This window comes from Syngnathoides biaculeatus, chromosome 15 (assembly GCF_019802595.1).
Source record: "Syngnathoides biaculeatus isolate LvHL_M chromosome 15, ASM1980259v1, whole genome shotgun sequence".
Classification (NCBI taxonomy): Eukaryota; Metazoa; Chordata; class Actinopteri; order Syngnathiformes; family Syngnathidae; genus Syngnathoides; species Syngnathoides biaculeatus.
In genome coordinates, this window is record NC_084654.1 from 12,568,430 (window position 1) to 12,587,009 (window position 18,580).

Genomic DNA, 18,580 nt, shown 5'->3' on the forward strand with positions numbered 1-18,580 from the left:
TGAACTTTTTGGGGGAAATGGAAATGAAGTTTTTAACACGGAGACGTGTGTGTTGAGGTCGTCCGTTAGGAGGCGCTGCTCCTTTTGTTTGTGTTGTGACGAGCGAGGTCAAAGTTGAATGTTTGACAGAGGGAGCCCAATATGGATGTCATTTTCCACGAGAAAGTAAGTTAATCGTGCACTTTACGCCTTTCAACGCCACTTCATTCCCTGAATGTGTCCACTAAAGCTCGAGCCTCCTGTCAATGTTATGTAAACTACGCTGTATGGTCGGTGCTTTAGCGGTTTGTGCTTGGCAATTTTCTTTCCCTATTAGCTAGGCTGCTAAAATTGCTAATTAGTCATCATGAAAACTTCAGTAAGGACTCAGGAAGTATAGTTAAGGGGCTACATTTGCTAAAAGACGTGGTTTTGTACAACAGTTACTTGGTGAGTGAAGTGAATCACAGTAGCCTCCTGGAATGAAAAACTAGTAACACTAAGAACAACAGTGACGAAATTATTTGAGTTGATTCATTTTTTTTGATCCCCTGCTGAGTTTGCTTACTTACAAAGCAATTATTCGCCTCGATTTTTTTATGGTTTTCTTCACGTTTGTGGTGATAGGCAGGATATCAGCTAAAAAACAAAAACACGTGTAAACCATTGGTACAAACACATCATTTAAAAGTTGAATTAGTGAAAATGAGATAAGTATTTGATCCGGATGCAAAACATGAAGTTATCACTTACACTAGATTGGAACCCCTTTATTGTCATTGTATGGTGCACATACTGGTTTCAACGTGTGTGTGTGTGTGTGTGTGTGTGTGGTGTGTGTGTGTGTGTGTGTGTGTATGCAAATAACTATAAACGAAAAAACACCCTATAACACACTATGCATGACTAAAATGCTGCGAATAAACAACCGTAGGGCATAGTGGAATAATGTTATAAAAAACAAGTAGTCCTTGTTGGGAAGCCCCGCGTGATGAGACATTTACCGTATTGCTTGGCTGTTGCCCTGAAACTCTTGATTGTTTTGGGTCATCAGACTATAAGACTCATCTACAAATCACACTCAGGATTCTTGCTAAGGAAAGATGGTTTTCATCCAAGATTTTACTGTACACTGTTGATTGGTCCCTGAATGGACTTAAACTTGCCCTGTACCCTTTGCATTAAAACAGTACCAAAACAATGTTTCCATGTTTGTACTTGAGTTTAGCGATCTTTGGAATATATCAGGGTTTGTTTGTATAGCCTTGTGTAGCTGCTTCTAGCTATTTGAAAGGAAAGCGACACAAGTGTGCATCTTAAAGTATGAATGTTAAGACAAAGAAGATTGCTGTGCTATCATTGATGTAACTGGTGTTTGACGTACAGCAAGAGGGCTCTCTCTGCGCCCAGCACTGCCTCAACAACCTGCTGCAGGGTGAGTACTTCACCCCGGTGGATCTCTCCTCTATTGCACATCAGTTGGACGAGGAGGAGAGGATGAGAATGGCAGAGGGAGGAATGGGTAGTGACGAGTACAGGACCTTTTTACAGGTGAAGTAAAGTCGTAATGGTGATGCATTCATCTAGATTCTAAAATAAACCTGCAATCTGTGTTTATAGCAACCATCTGGAAACATGGATGACAGTGGGTTCTTTTCAATACAAGTGAGCTCCAAAATTGAAGTTTCTGGTTTTGTAGGTTAAACATTGTTGTAAAATAATAACATTTTTTGTGTGATATCATCTTAGGTTATTAGCAATGCTCTGAGAGTTTGGGGACTGGAGCTTATACTCTTCAACAGCCGGGAGTACCAGAGCCTGATGATAAATCCAATGTGTGTTTTCTCAATAGTTTCGTGTCATAATCTGTGCTACTAAATTAATTTTTTAATTCGTATTCCGTACCGCTTATCCTTAGTAAATGTATTGAGACATTTAGCATGGCTTCTCTATGTTTTTTACAGAAATGAAAAAGCCTTCATATGCAATTACAAGGAGCACTGGTTTACGATTCGCAAACTTGGACAACAGGTACAAATAACATCTTCCAACATTACTGTCATGTAGCTTGATTTATAAATATAATCTTGGTTTTTACATTTCAGTGGTTTAACTTGAATTCACTTTTGACTGGACCAGAGTTGATCTCGGACACGTATTTAGCCCTTTTCCTTGCACAGCTACAGCAAGAGGGTAATCTAATTGTGCCTTATTGATTAATGAAATGAAACGCACTGCAGAGCACCAATAAAAGTTAACATGTGCAGGTTATTCCATATTTGTGGTCCGAGGAAATCTCCCAGACTGTGAAGCAGAGCAGATTCTTGGGATCATGAGAGTCCAACAGCAACAGAGGCCTAAACTTATTGGCGAGGACCAAGCTCAGATGAGCGCAGGGTACCAACATCCCGGATGGAGAATTTAGAATTTTTTCACTTCAAATAAATCACTTTAATGTTTGAAGTAAACCCTGTTTTATTGATCTGTGTGGGACCTGCAGCAGATTGGCAACATTGGGCCAGACAGAGATGAGCTTCAATGTGGAGAGTGACGTCATAGATGAAGATGAAGAGCTGAAGAGAGCTCTGGCGCTCAGCAAACAGGACATTGATGTAGAAGATGAGGAAGCCGATCTCCGGAGGGCCATTCAGCTTAGCATGCAAGGTAAGACAACAGCTTTGTTGTAGGGTCGGGCAATTCATTTATGTCATCGATTCAGCTTATTTCTAAGGAATATTTTTTTTTTCAGAGGGAAAATTCCGATTGTATTTTTTTGCAGCTTCCATTGTTCAAAGCGTACCCTCGCTTACAGTATGTGCACCGCTTGCACTAATATTATGGCTGAGAACACATTTGCTTTTTTTTGTAAGCAAAGGGGAAAAATAGATCATCATTTATATTGGAAATCACATTTTTGTGGGGGGGAAATTATCTGAGACTTTATTTTAAGGGAGGGGTGTCAACCTCATTTTTCTCGCGGGCCACATTGTTGTTCCGGTTTCCCTCAGAGGGCCTTTATGACTGTGAAACAAAAATATTTAGTCATCTCATCATATTTACATCATCAATTTATGAACTAGTTTTGGAATCAGAAATAAAGGGTAATGTGTTTTTCCAAGTATTCACATTTGGTAACACAAAAATGCTTGTAATATCTTAACTTGATCATGTATGACATGACAATTTGAAATTTTGGTACAGATTTTTACAAGAATCATGGAAATTGACACTCTAGATTTGCCTTCGCGGGCCACATAAAAATCATGTGGCGGGCCAGATCTGGCCCCGGGTCTTGAGTTTGACAACTGTGTTTTAAGGCAATATTGCCTGGTTATAGTTTTAGTACAGAAGTCTCTTTTGAAGCGTCTGATTGATGTCTTTTGTTCTATCAAAATTATAGGAGCCGTGTTGACAAACACTTCTTCAGATTCTGGTAGTGCACATGTGCGAGTGGACAGCAAGCCTGGAGGGGAACTCCGAGCCCACAATGAGACACTCACAGCAGACGAACTAAGGAAGAGGAGGCAGGCCTACTTTGACCGGTGGGTACAGCGCTGAGTGTCGATATGTTCAAACTTCCAATTTCCACTTAATAATATGAGATTGTCCAACACCCCTGGCAAATGAGTTTCCGTAACTTATTCTGTTATATGAACTGCAACAGGGGGATGCACAGATTTATTGTGCCTTCTACCATCAAATGGAAGAGCATTTAGTGTAGTTGTTCTGCCTATCATTATATGTTACTAGCATAGATAATTGAACATTTGTTATTATTAAATAGTAACTTTTGGTCAAATGAAGTGAATTTGGATAGTTTACCACAGCACCCCTGATGAACGTTCACGTCACATTAAAATCCCGCAGCGGTCTGATTCAGAATCACTCAAAAATGGTGCTACTGCTCAAATAGAAGCATCTTTCAAATACTGTAAATGTCTGGTACTGACAGCAGTTATTGAATAAATGAATAAATAAACAATTTCTAATTGAATGTGGATGGAAAAGCTTAAAAGTAGTTAAAGTGCTGTAATTTCACAAAAGAAAGGTGTATGAAGTCTTGCTTTTTAAACTCACTCTTTTGATTGTTTAGGCAGCAGCACCCTGTCCAGTCGAACATTCCTCAACAAGCCAACACAACATCAATAGGTAAGCATGACGCAGATCATTCCTGATTACAGTAATAGATGAAAATTCATACATTTTCTTTGCTGGCCTTTTTCCAGAGAACAGTTGCACTGAAATGGACCAACAACAAAAGCCCAGCCTGTGAATGTGGAAAATGTCTGCTTTTGTCAGAAACCTGCCTGGGCTTGTAACCCTCCCTATTCAGGGATAGCTTTGCCCCTTCCTCTAGTGTACCTTTTTGCATCTTTTGCGAACACGTGGACATTCGGCAGACAGAATCGTTTTCCTCAGTTGGTTTGCTGATGAGCATTGGAGAACGACGAAAGAAAAAGGCAGCAGGCAGCCTGATGGTGCAATCACTGAGGCCGCAAAGAAGCTGAAATCATTCATGATGCAGTAAAACAAGTTTGCCTTTTTTTTTTCCAAACCATGGCGCCTTCTATTTCTACTGTATATTGCTTTATGTCCCAATTTTGTTTTAGCAGGGGATGGATAAAGTAACTGTTGTATACAAAATGGCGTTTATAGTGGGAGGTGAATACATAGCGCTTTTCCACTGTTGGAAAACTGTGACTGCATCTTTGGTCACACCCGTTCATTGTACCACAAGTGTATTGTTTACGTTATTCGTTGTGGGTCAAAGACAACAAAACACTTTCAGTCCAGCTCTTAAAATTTCTTCTCATTCAATATTATAAAATTATACATCACTTTTTCAGCTAGTAACATTATTGAGCAACTCCGTACTTCTGTTGTTTTGCCTTGATTACTATGTTTATTAGTAGTCATAGTAACTCATTATACCTTTTTATAGTGAATTGATTTTGGATTGAACTTGGCGGAACTTTTGAGTGACTTTTTGAATGATGATCAATATTTTCCAGTTATTCACTTACTATGTATGCAATACATTAATAGGGAACAAGATTTGCAATCCATATGTGATAAATCAATGAATCCATGATTCCAGCAGGACTTGTTACATTCTCTCCTCTTCATTATTTATCACGGTAAATTAATGACTTATGACAATTCCCCTTCCAAAAGGTTTTGCAGTGGAATTGAATTGGTTTGTAATAAGTTGTGTCTCTGCCACTGACTTTCAAATTCATTCCAAATAGTAAAGTTTTGTAAAAGGAGCTGTTGGTATAGTTAAAAATCCATAACCATAAGACAAATTTCAGCATTAACCGTCATTGTATTACAGGACCAGTATGTTCACATTTCCAGCTATGCTTAGGTGGAATTTCATATGAAATTTGAATTCATGTGCGGTTTGACCTCAGGGGAGATCGTATGGTTGATTGATTGCTGTATCATTTTCCAGCCTTTGCGCCTGTCATGTTTTGCTTCATTTGAAATGTATATGTAAGGATGCAAATATTTGGTTTTAGAATGAGTTTGGCTTTCACTTTCTCCTCACGTTAAGCACTAACTCATCTTTTTTTATGCTATAATCTTCACATTCTTAAAATATATACTGGTGTTGTTCCAGGATTAAAGCAAAATGTGTTGGTCATTTTTGATAGTTTGTACTTGACTTACTTACTTGACTTAAGGGTCACGGATTGTGCGTAGTGAACATGTTCTGACACAAGGCTGTCTATACGTTCTCTGGACACCAGGACACCCTCACCCGCAGTTCAACGATCGACTTTGTGGTTGTGTAATCAAACTGTCTTGGACACTCAAGTGACGAGAGAGGCAGAACTGTCAACTGTCCGCCACCTGGTGCTGATTTGAACATGGTGGTGGCCGTCTGACATGGCAAACATTGTGAAGTTCTGTGTGGAACATTTGACCGAATCCCGTTAGAAGGAGTTTCAACTCCCATCTCCAGAAGAGGTTTGACCATGTTCTGTAGTAAATGCGGGATACTGAGTCCTCGTTGTTGAGGCAACATAAAAAAGCTGTGGTCGTAAGGTTGTTGGTGCCTGTTGGTGGACACGGATGGAGAAGAATGTCATCAACCTGAAGGAGTCTTATCAGGCTTTTCAGGCCTGAATGCAGATGATTAGTAATGGGAGGCCATAAAGAATGCAATTTCGGTGGTCGTTCAGGCAAAAAAAAAGGCATGGGAGGAGTTCAGTGAGGAAGAGGAAGGTTTCTTTCAGGGTTCATCGGTTCATTCAACCAGGCCGAATTAGGACGTACTACACAGTGCTTATGTGGAAAATTTAACTACTTGTTCTCCAAGTTGGAGGCATGCCCCACAACACTTATTGAAAGATTCTTTTGGAATACAAAAAAAAAAGAGAGCACTGCAGTGAAATGACCTGGATGAATAAGAATGTTCTCAGAGAAGAGGATTCGATGCACCATCAGAACTGCGTAGTGGGGATGGGACGTGGTTCACCTTGACTTGTGACATGTACAACACGTTCGCTCAACAAGTATGCGGTACTACATGTGATTTGTAGACATTTTGGACGTCAATTGAGGGAACCAGTGGTGGCTGATCAGTAAAGGGCGCTCAGGTGGCATCCTGTCACTCTTGGTCATCACTGCATTACTTCCCTTGAAAACAACAAAATAAATTAGGAATTATTAGGGCATGAGAGTTTAGCTCAGCAGTCAGCAGACTTGTCAAATGTAACGGAACGTCCGTATTTTGTTACGGAACTCACTGAACATTGGCTCATTACACCTCTTAAAGTGATTCTTCACCATAATGGTAAAAAAAAAAAAAAAAAAATTACGAACGCTCATATTTGTTTGGCACAGTTTTTATGGCGGATGCCCTTCCTGACTCAACCCCTTTTGGGGAGTGGAGGCTCCAGTGAGAAACAAACTCACGACCCCTGGTTTACCAAACCAATGCTCAAACCACTGAGTGTGCCAACCCCTAACGGGACAAGCCGAAAGAAAGAACAGCATCGAACATTACAAAGGGAGAATGAGGAGTGGATAGGCAAAGACGATATTAAAGCTATGCTATGCTGGTGATACAATACACTTGTCACTTATTGTAGTTTTTCCTGGACCTGCGTTTTGGCTGAAAATAACAGACAAATGAATATGTGTTTCCAGGTATAAAATAATGGACGTCTACATAGGACACCGTGTCTGACATACAAATTAATTAGTATCTCACTGTGCACCTGCAATTGACTAACGATCAGTTCAGGGTGTAGTCCACTTTTCGCCTGAAGTCAGATGGGATAGGCTCCATCGCCATGTACATTAACCGGGATGAGAAAATGGATGGATGGATGGATGGACATCACTGCAGATGTCATTTCAGAAAGTGGGCAGGTTAAAAGTGTATTGGTATTACTTGATATTTGTCATATAAGATAACGTTTAATCGTCCCACAATTGGGAAGTTTGAATTGATTCAGCAGCAATTGTGGATAAAGTTAAATATGTGTTATAAATGGTTTGCAAGAGAAGACATACAAGAAATGCGATCCATCTCCGTATTCTCTGAGATCCATAGCCTCACGAGAGCAATGGGTGTGGATACACCCTGAACTGGTTGCCAACCAATCCCAGGGCACATAGAGACAGACAACAGTCGCACTCACCATCACACCTAGGGGCAATTTAGAGTGTCAAAATAATATTCCATGTTTTTAGGATGTGGGCGGAACCCAGAATGCCTGGAGAAAACCCCCGCAGGGTCGGGGGCAACATACAAACTCCACACAGATGGGGCTGGGATTTGAATCCTCGTCCCCAGAATTATGAAGCCAACGCTCTAACCAGGTGCTCCATTGTGCTCATATACTCTCATCCCACTATCAGGCTGAAATTGCATACAAGGTTGTTGTAATAAAAACATTGAAATGACAGAAGTTAAAATAAGTTATTAATGATTACAATTCTGCCTGCCCCACTTTAATGCTCTTGACAATATTATGAAACTACAGAAATTCACAAATTTTGAAAGACTTCTGCAAGTGGATTTTTATAGGTTGTCGGCAATGCGTTAGTCTGTTTATCTCCAGGCTGGGCTGGGAATGTCCGGGATCCCCCACAGGATAGCTGGACGAGGTGGCTGGGGGAAAGGTAAATCTTCAGATGCTCCTGCTACAACTGGACCTTGGACAAGCAGAGAAAAATGGATGAACACCTGATGCTCTCACAGAACACGAGTGTGCCACAGCACACTTATTGAGAATCACTAGTCTAAGATACTCGTTCCAAATTAAAATTATGACAATTTCTACAACTCAGTTTTTTATTTTGAAATTTTGCAATTGAAGTCTTTCGAAAATGTTGTTCCTCTTGTTGCTAAATGTGGTCAGCAGAAAATTGGAGGTTTTTATACTACAATCACAAAAATAACCCCGTCTTTAACTCAATAGCATAATTACCCCCGTGGTTTTAAATTTACAGTCACGTTATCAATTCAAAAATGCCAATATGCTTGGTAGAAATGTTTTTTTTAAGTTCATCTCTCATCTTGTTTTTTTGAACTTTCTTTTTCTGTTTTCTGAAAATATTTCAAAGCGAATTTCAGAACCATCCTATCATGATATCGCTATTGTTAAATTAATACGCCACTGACCGTCTGTGCCAATAAAAAGAAAGTATATTGTCTTTACAATGCTTATATTAAGCAGATGAGTTGCCCTGATTCTTGCCCTTCAAGTGTCGGGGCCCCCTTCCCTTACCTGATAAAAAGCATTTATGTTATTTTCACTCGCATGTACACAGACACACAAATTGAATGCATGGACATGTTTGGAGAGGGGCGGCAGGCAACGGCAAACAGGCTATGAGCCTTGGTTAATGTGTAACACTCAAAGCACACTTGCACTTTGGTTCCCCAAATAAGAAAATTTAGACTTAATGTTACTGAAGATGGATGGTATGTACATGCGTGATCTGGAGATAGTCTTTATGTGAATGAAGTGATATCATCTATTATAATTGTGTCACTGTGCCATAAATAACATGTTTGTTTCTGATTCAGGTTTTGTACCCCACCATTCCCAGACCCAAATATCGGTCGCATACAAGCTGAAGATGGGCTTTGTTTTCTTGCTCATGTGCCTCATCGCTCCGGTGCAGCAATCGCCGCTTCCCTACACCAGCGTTTTGAATCTGTCGTTCAAAAATGTAGAGTTTGCTATGGACCTTTACCGCAAAATATCCACTTACCATGACGAGAACATCATTTTCTCGCCTCTAAGCATTTCCACCAGTTTTGCCGCCCTTTCTATGGCCTCTGACGGTGCCACGTACAAGGAGATAATGAAAGGACTCAACCTGGAGACTTTGGAGCAAGCCGACCAGCCGGATCTTATTCCAAACTTGTTCCAGATGCTCCATGGGAACATCTCGCATAATGGAGCCACTAAACTGGACCAAGCCATGTCCCTCTTTGTTCGCCAGCACTTTAGCATTGAGAAGACATTTGAGGAACAGATGAAGTCCTATTTTTATGCAGACATCAACAGTGTAAACTTTGAAGACACAAATGCAAGCATCAGTCTCATTAATCAGTACATAAAAGACAAGACAAGGGGAAAAGTGGAAAAAATGCTCTCCGGCCTTGACCCAACGACCGAGCTCATGATGATCAACACTTTCTATTTCCAAGGTAAATTTAAATTGAACATTGGCAGCTTTATTTGGAGATAAACCTCACAAGCTGTACTGCGATGTACTTTTGGCTTCCACAGGTGGGTGGAAGATGCCTTTCAACCGCAACTACACCTACAACGCACCCTTCTACGTTGACAACTACAATATCCGGCAAGTACCAATGATGTTTAAAGAGGACAAGTTTGAAACGATGGAAGACACCCGTCTTGGGGCCCGTGTGCTGAAACTGCCCTACCTGGAGGGTGTGTCCATGCTCATCTTGCTGCCCAACAAAGGAGTGGACTACAATACTATCGATGATGAGATCAATGCAAAGAGGATGCATGGTTGGATCAAAAAACTGCAGAAGACGTAAGTTTTTTTTTTTTTTTTTTGCAACATCATATGTCAAATCATCAACCTGCTTAACACATCTTTTTTTTTTTTTTTTTTTTTAAAGTAAACTGGAGATCACCATCCCCAAATTCAAGATGGAGAAGTCATACTCTTTGCACGACATTCTCCCAGAGTTGGGTTTCACCAGTCTCTTCAGCGGGTCAGCCAATCTGACGAGGCTTAGCAAAGACAAAGGCCTTAAAGTTTCAGAGGTCAGTCTTGACACGTACGTGCTACAGCTGCCAGGTTGCCTATTTTAAGTGTCTTCAATGGAGTTTGAATTGCAGGTGCTACACAAAGCTGTCATTGATGTGGATGAAGTGGGGACGACCGCAGCGGCTGCCACAACGATTGGCATTGTTCCCTACTCCTTACCGCGGACCTTCATTGTCAACCGCCCGTTTTTCTTCTTTATTTACCATGAGGAGACAAAATCCCTGTTGTTTATGGGCAGAGTGATTGACCCCACCAAAAACTAGCAGCTGTAACTCGCTGGGATTTGTCTTGACATGTGTTGGCATTAGTTTATTCAGGCTTAGCTTCTTTAAACCTCAGACTTACTTTGAAATTCTTCTGAGGGTCTATTATGGGAAAGACTACCCAACCTGTGATCTGTAATAAAATGCTACACAAAAATTGTTGTTGTATTTATGTATTTTACCAATAGCATCTCTGCTAGCAGATGCAAATTTGGACTGAATCAATGTTTAAAATGTCAAAGTGCAAAGTTAAATTGATTCATCCTCATGAGCATAAGCGTGTGCAAATCTCGACTGCCGGCCGTTTGAGAGTTTGACAGCAAAAGGAAAGAATCCTCAACTGGCCAACATCTCCCCAAATTTCAGTGGTGACAACTGCGCTCAGCCACCAGAGGACGGACCCCAAGACAATCCTCTATAATGACAATAATAAAAATTTCAACGTCCATAAAATTCAAAATATTGGTGTGATTCTTCTGATGTTTTCAGAGGTTGAAGTGCACAAACAAAAATAAAAGATTTTTTTTTCCATTTAATTTGAGGAAATTAATTCAAATTCATAGGGTGGGCTAAGGCAACTTTTAGGTAGGTAGTCAAGGTGCTATTGGATTGATTTTCTATTTTAGGTCGATGTCTGAGACACTGAGTATAAATAAGAAGGCATGGGGGGTGATGCTGGAGAACAATCAAAACTGTAATATCAGATTAATCTTTTGAGAAAAAAAACTGCACTGCAAAATTCAAAGCTTTCAAATTTCATATAGCTTTTTAGATGTAACAGATTCGATAATTGAGATATGCTAACATTTTTATTTTGGTATTTTTAAATGGGCTCAAACACATACTTGACCTATACTCCATCCCAGTAGATGGCAGTAATGTACTTGAACCTTATTTACCATCCGCCATTATAATCGCAATGAAAAAGTTGTTCTTCAAATAAAGTTTTGCACACCGCGTGACGGCCAGCAATGGTTGCTCCTTCGTAACATGTGCTGTTGTCGTCAAACGCGATAGCATAATAGCCATCCATCTTCTGAGCCGCTTATCCCGAGAAATACAACAAAAGAAATCCAAAGCAGTGGGGAGGCTACAGTTGTGGATCGTGGCGCTTTTATCTTCCATGCTATACGAAAAAGACTTAGCCCTTTCTGTGTGAGTTGACAGGTTGTTTGCTACATCGCTTGATTTTGAGCCTTTTTGTCTTGTGTCTGGTGCCGAGCATTTTGAGAAAATGAACACATCGAAGACAAAAAAGAAGGGAAAGTTCTTCGCGCCTGGCAAACGGAAGAAATTGACCATTCAAGAAAAGGGCCAATGGAAGGCGGTCGACTTGGATCCCGAACTCTTCTCCGAGGAGGGTCTCGTTTGTTTTGAAAAACTGACGAATTACTGCCTAGTAGACTCCAACAAGCTTGCAACCAATGCAGAGAACGACCTTAAGGGAAGAAAGAAAAAAGGAAAGAAAAGGAAGTCCAGCGAAGATGAGGTGGTCGAAAAGGGAGACGTCGATAGCAAGCAGTCAGAAAAGATTGCCAAACCTGCCAAGAAAAAGAAAAAAAAAGACATATCAGATAATAAACCGCCCCAACATGAGACTGTGGAGGTGATGCAGAAAGAACATGATGAGGAAATGGAAACCGATCAAGAGGACAGGTCCAAAGGTGCACTGTCCACTGCCAGCTTAGATCAACCAAAAATTAAGAAGACTAAAAAGAAAAAGAAGCTGCAAAAAGAAAAGTGCAAAGAGGAACAACACAATGCAAGTCAAGATAACGTGACAAGGCCCAAAAAAGTACAAAAAAACTGGACTAATTCTACCCTTTCTGGTTCTAAAGTAAAAAATGCAGACATGGGTGCATGGAAAGACCTGTTTGTCCCACCAGTAGTGATGAAGGCCCTCAGCAGCCTTGGCTTCACATCACCGACACCAATTCAGGCCCTGGTGCTGCCTCCTGCCATCCGAGATCGCATGGATATACTAGGGGCGGCTGAGACGGGTAAGAATCTTTTAAAAACAATATTTACACCGCACACGTCACATTATACACTGTGGTTAATATGCTCTTGTTTCAGGAAGTGGGAAGACATTAGCTTTTGGGATTCCCATGATCCATAACATCCTGCAGTGGAAGGAAACTGCTGACAACACTGATCCAAACACATCGCATGGAAGCTTGACAGAGCCCCCTGAAGCTGATATGGGCAGTTCTGAGGAGCAGGACGAGGAAGAAGGAAGTATGGCTGACGGAGATGAATCTGGGGATGAGGATGACCACGACACTGAACATCTAGATCAAGATGGGAGGCTTGGGTGCGTGGAGGTCATCGATGATGCCGACATCACTGCAGGAGATTTGAAAGGTGCTATCGATCGGGCTCGCCCTCTGCTTGGACTGGTCCTCACGCCGACCAGGGAGTTGGCAGTCCAGGTTAAACACCACATTGATGCTGTAGCCAAGTTCACTGGTGAGTCCTAAATGCACTCACATGCTCACACCAGTTGCTGTGCCAGCTGGACAAAGTTTTATATACCTGATACAATGGGGGCTTGAGAGTTTAATTTGTTCTTTGTCAACAATCGTGTCTCTAATCATCTTTCTCCATTGAACTGGTTGAAAATGTCAAAAGCCTTACAAAAAAATCTACAATTTTGTAATGTTTTATGAAGATCCCCTTCCATCAAAAAAAAAGTTCCAAGTTTTTATGCAAAACGGGTCAAAATGAGTCTGTGCCCCGCTTTAAGTTTGACATCTGTGCAGTTTGTCGAGTGAATTCAAAAGGCAATAATTGATGCAGTCACTCACATTTGAAAAATGTACGTGTGTGGTCAGTCATGCTCGCAGATAAAGTTGCGGGTGTGATTAGGGATGGAATCTCAAGACGCTAAAATAACTTACTGGATTAATATAACAACTGTAAATTAAAAATAAAATAAATAACTAAAATAGAAAACTGAAATTTCAAACGCAGAAATGATCATTTCCAATTTCAACTGACATTAGTAGATAGAAGTAGAAAGAGATATTTTTCAGCAATAAAAATTCTTGATCTGACCAACTTTATCTGAAGAAAAGTTAAATGCACTGGCCAGTCAAGGAATAAACATGAACGGTCTATACCCACAATATAATGAAGATGCTGAAAGCTTAGTTCAACATCATTGGCATTAGTGGCAATAAGCTAGCGATACATTGTAACAACATTTCTGTCAGCAATCGTGAGGTATTGTTGTTGGTGGGACGGATTGCGGGACTGCCGTAAATAGGAGGCCGGCTTCCTAGAACGCGCCTGTATGTGCGTGCGCTCGACGTTTTGGCCACACCTGAATCAAGCAACAAGGTGGATGATAGTCTAATGTGTTTTGGGGGGGCACGCCATCACACTGCCTCGCGATCGACGCAATGAGCACCCGGTGTAACTGATCTTCCTTTGACATGTCTCATTATGTTGATGACTTTTGACGTAAATGCGCTCGCAGTACGTGAAGCAGCTCTGAACATGCGCTTTCAGCCTAAATTCCGTCCATGCTCAGTACGGTTAACTTGCATTTCCTGTTTCCGGGTGTATACCGGTTGCAGGTTTGTTTAGTTAATGTTTATGAAATAAACACTTAAATTAATGTCAAGACTACACACAATAAGCGACGTCTTTCAATATCTAGCTTTTCTACTCGTAACAAATTTTACGCGTTTTTTTTTTTTTTTCACCAAATAATAATACTTTATTGATATACTAAGTGTGTGGCAAATTCACGAACAATTTGACTACATTAGTAAAATGGTTGCTCTTGCTCAGACATCAAAACAGCCGTAGTGGTGGGTGGGATGGCACAACAGAAGCAGAGGAGGATATTGAATCGCCAGCCTGAAATCCTCATCGCCACGCCAGGACGTTTGTGGGACTTGATCAAGGAGAAACATCCGCATCTTCTCAACCTCAGACAGCTCATGTGAGCCTCACCTCTTCTTCTTCTGTACTTAAGGGCAAATTGAAAGTGTTATTGTGATGGTGTTCTCCAGGACCCTGGTGATCGACGAAGCTGACCGCATGGTCGAACGAGGCCACTTTGCGGAGCTGGAGTCTGTGTTGGAGATGCTGAACACCACTCAGTTCAATCCCAAGAGGCAAAAATTAGTCTTCTCTGCCACGCTGACCATGACCCATAGCCTACCCATGCGCTTGGTGTCAAAGAAGAAGGTGCAGCAGACCGACAAGGTGGCGCTCCTCATGGAGAAAGTGGGGATCAAGTCCAAGCCCAAAGTGATCGACCTGACGAGGAAGGAGGCGACGGTGGAGACCTTGACCGAGACGCAGATTCACTGTCAGAAAGAGGAGAAGGACTTCTTCCTCTACTACTTCCTGCTGCAGTATCCCGGGCGCACCATGGTGTTCGCCAACAGCATTGAGTGCATCAAGCGGCTCAACTTGCTGCTGGTCATCCTGGACTGCACGCCGCTCCCGCTGCACGCCAACATGCACCAGAAGCAGCGTCTGAAAAACCTGGAGAGGTTTGCTGAGAGGGAGAGGTGAGTCATCTTACTGCTGCATTTTTTTTTCCTCTATTTGGGATGTGCCAATGACAAAGTGTGAAACTGCCACATAAAAATCTGAGCCAGCACAATTTGAAGAAGGCCCCTTTCTCTTTGCACAATTACTGTGCCCTAGTCCACTAAAGCAAGGTCCTTGAAAGTTTGCATGTATAACTTTTATGTTCAGTTATGTATTCCAGTCCTTTGGACTTTATGTTGCACCTAGATTGGGACACACATCATTCCGTTGTAATCAGTGATGCAATTTATTTACCCCCCAAAAAAACCCTCACGGATCACAGATTACTTTTTTTTTTTTTTTTTTTTTAATCATCTAATAGGTGTTTTATGTAACCTTTGCCAGACCTTAGTGGTCCCACAGTGTGTCAGCGTCTGTTTTTAACAAAGCCTCGAGTTCATGAAAATAAATCTCATTGCCTTTTATGGTGTTTCCCACAGTTGTGTGTTGCTTACAACTGACGTGGCAGCAAGAGGGCTGGATATACCCAATGTGCAGCATGTCATTCACTACCAGGTAGAATTTCTCTTTACTTGATATTCTCTTTTTAGAGAGGACATTTTGAAGTTCATTTTTAAACAGATAAAGCAACTGAAGTGACAAAGTTGCTGTTATTCTTGGCAACATTTATTTGTGACTGCAGTGTATTCTCTTGAGGATTTTTTCCTCAAAACCTCAAAGATAATAGTATAAAAATATCCAAGAAATTCTCATTCTGGCATTGAACAAAATAATTTGGGTAATGCTGACTGACCTAAAACAGGAGCGGTTTAGTTTGATTTGACTTCAGACAGTGAGACAAAAATTAAACGTTTTTGCACACTGTATGTAAACTTCTGGTTTTATCTGAATCTCTAGATGTGTTAAACAACTCAAGACACAGCACTCTTTTTTTGAAGCCACTCACTTTTCAAGTGAAGAAACGTATTGCAACGCGTGAAGCGTATTTCCAGTTGCTCAGGGGTTCCCTTTTAGATTCAGTACTTAAACATCAGTGTTTGTTTTTGGCTTTGTGTTTCACCTGTGAAAACGCATATACTGTTAAGCAAACACAAAGTTCAAAGAGCTGCATGTGTGAGAAATGGAAACTATTTTGAAGCTGAGTAGTCAAAATCAGACCTCTTGGGATTAGTCAACACAACAATTGGGTTGAGTGAGAATGTGTGGGCAGCAGGCTTGGTTATTGCAAGTAAGGGTTATGCCACCAAATATTAAATACTATTCACTTTGAAGTCCCACTGACATCCCTATATACATTGTAAAATAGATACTTATGAAAATTACATATATTATCATCCACTTCAATGTCTATACAAAAAATAAATATGAGCGGCGACCGTGTCATTCATGCGCAATGTTACGGAAGTCTTACTCGACATCCCAGTGGTAGCCATATTTTCTGCAACGTCATTTGCAGATGTCATACTGGGACAGTCGCCATTGAGAAGACACTGTCCTACCTACTATGGGAGACGAACAACAAGAGATTTTCGGATTTTTCCGACGCCCCTTCTGACACGGAAGCGTTTTCAAAATGCGGATCACTTCTAACTAACAACAGACTCCCGAACAGTATGTAAGACACTATGTAGTGTACTCAGCCGTGAGCGATGACGCTGTAAAACGACCCAGCGCCGCGAGCGTTGTCGTCGTTTGCTGAAAAAATGATTATGTTGTCACCCACAAACTATTATTTTTTTTAAACGCTCTATACACATCTACCTGTCATTTGGAACCCACGAAGCTCTCGTCCTTTGCACCTGTACAATCCATTTTTCACGACAAACCGGGTCTTTAGGAAACATATGAAGAGTAAATCCATCCTCCCGAGTGTTTAAACAGTATCCAGCAATACGAGGTGGCATTTTGGCTAACACGAAGGAACAAAGAGCTACCTTCCTGCGGGTAAAAGTGGTATAAACACACGTGGCCGCCTGCAAATAACGTCACTTCCTGCTTCTAATCCAAAACAAATCCCTTGAGAGGATTTTCATGGCGGGAGTGACAAAAAGCGGTATACGTCAAAGTCATGTTGTGAAAAAACAGATGGGTCCATTCCTGCTGGCTTTTTTATTTGATTAAAAACATGCTAAAAATACGGTTATGGTGTCAGTTGGACTTTAAGTCTATTTAATCATGTATTTTCCGATACTTTTGCTCACTTGAAAAGTGGGTGCCTCCAAACAAAAGGTGCTGTCCACTTTGACATATTTAGATGTAAATGCCACAAGCAGAAATTCACTCGTTTCATATTCATCTTTTGATCAGAAACACAAATGTGTTTGGTATACAACAAAGGCAAAGGTATTGACAGAGCCATTCCAATACTTTTGGGGAAGACTCTTCTAAGTATGTTTTTCCACCTTCAGGTTCCCCGCACGTCTGAGACGTACATCCATCGTAGCGGCAGGACAGCGAGAGCTACAAAAGAGGGTCTCAGTTTGCTGCTCATCGGCCCCGACGACATGTTGAACTTCAAAAAGATTTACAGGAATCTTGGAAAGAATGAGGAGCTTCCAGTATTTCCTGTAGAGAGCCACTACATGGAGGCAATTAAGGTGAGAGCAGTCACCTCAAGACATTAATTTGATTGGTCCTTTGGGTGGACATTTAATGTCATTTTAAAATGTAACTATCAATCCAGGAGCGTGTAAACTTGGCCAGGAAGATTGAGAAGATTGAGTTCTACAACAGCAGGCAAAAACATCACAACTCTTGGTTGAGGCAAGCTGCAGAGGATATGGACATCGAGCTAGACCAAAGCCTCTTGCTAGGTTAGCGGCAAAACACTTGCATTTAGAATCAGAACCAATCCGATGCCGAGAGTTGAACATTGTGTGTATGACTGCAGGCAACCAGAGGGACGAGGAGGATGATCAGAGGCAACAGAAGATGGTGAAAGAGATGAAAAAACAATTGAAGTATCTCATCTCCCAGCCCATGTACAAGAGTATGACCAAGACCAAGTACCCCACTCAGATGGGACGTCTGTGCCTGGCTCACCTGCCTATCGTGGGGAAGCAAAGTGCCCTCATGAGTGTCTCGGAGCAGCGGCAGAAAAAGAAAACTGGCCCACCGCAGCACAAAAAAGGGAAGCAGAAAAAATACCGCCGCTAAACTCTTATAGAAATTTAAATTTGAAATCTGAGATTTTCTGTAATTTTAAAGACTCATTGTATTTATTTCTTAAATTACATGAGTTGAAAGACTTTTTTTTTTTTTTTTTTTTACTTATACCAGTAAAACATCAGGGTTTGTCATAAGATCATAGCATTATGTAAAGTGGCCCCAAGGTCATGGGGCAGTTTAATGTTACTACATGATTTTCTGGCAATGCTGGTATGTCACTGCTTATTTTTCATGATCCTTTTTCTAAAAATGTCCCAATTTTTCAGACCTGATTAGTGTTAAGGGTGTGAAAAATAATAATGCAAAGCCTCACATGTTGTCCTTTCATCAAGTTAAGTCACTGATTGACGGCACTATTGAAAACATTTGACTGTGTACAATGC

The 18,580-nt window shown here is 41.0% G+C and overlaps 2 protein-coding genes across 3 annotated transcripts; both read left to right on the top strand.

Moving 5' to 3' along the window:
- The first annotated feature begins 25 nt into the window (after positions 1-25).
- ddx24 (DEAD (Asp-Glu-Ala-Asp) box helicase 24) lies at positions 26-18,509 on the top strand. The gene is made up of 21 exons (XM_061844357.1): positions 26-165; positions 1,366-1,530; positions 1,600-1,644; positions 1,729-1,814; positions 1,944-2,010; positions 2,085-2,172; positions 2,247-2,376; positions 2,480-2,643; positions 3,380-3,521; positions 4,073-4,128; positions 9,029-9,658; positions 9,741-10,014; positions 10,103-10,264; positions 11,685-12,517; positions 12,594-12,986; positions 14,316-14,469; positions 14,540-15,046; positions 15,509-15,584; positions 17,438-17,626; positions 17,713-17,842; positions 17,920-18,509. Exons 1-21 carry the CDS (start codon positions 142-144, stop codon positions 18,183-18,185), a joined length of 4,581 nt encoding a protein of 1,526 aa, XP_061700341.1. The 5' UTR covers positions 26-141; the 3' UTR covers positions 18,186-18,509.
- serpina10a (serpin peptidase inhibitor, clade A (alpha-1 antiproteinase, antitrypsin), member 10a) lies at positions 7,556-10,645 on the top strand. Of its 2 annotated transcripts, none has more exons than XM_061842907.1 (5): positions 7,556-8,923; positions 9,029-9,658; positions 9,741-10,014; positions 10,103-10,250; positions 10,326-10,645. In XM_061842907.1, exons 1-5 carry the CDS (start codon positions 8,905-8,907, stop codon positions 10,515-10,517), a joined length of 1,263 nt encoding a protein of 420 aa, XP_061698891.1. In that variant the 5' UTR covers positions 7,556-8,904; the 3' UTR covers positions 10,518-10,645. The 2 variants fall into 2 exon arrangements, with proteins under 2 accessions (XP_061698891.1, XP_061698892.1); XM_061842908.1 differs by having other exon boundaries at positions 7,556-7,815.
- Positions 18,510-18,580: the final 71 nt, after the last annotated feature.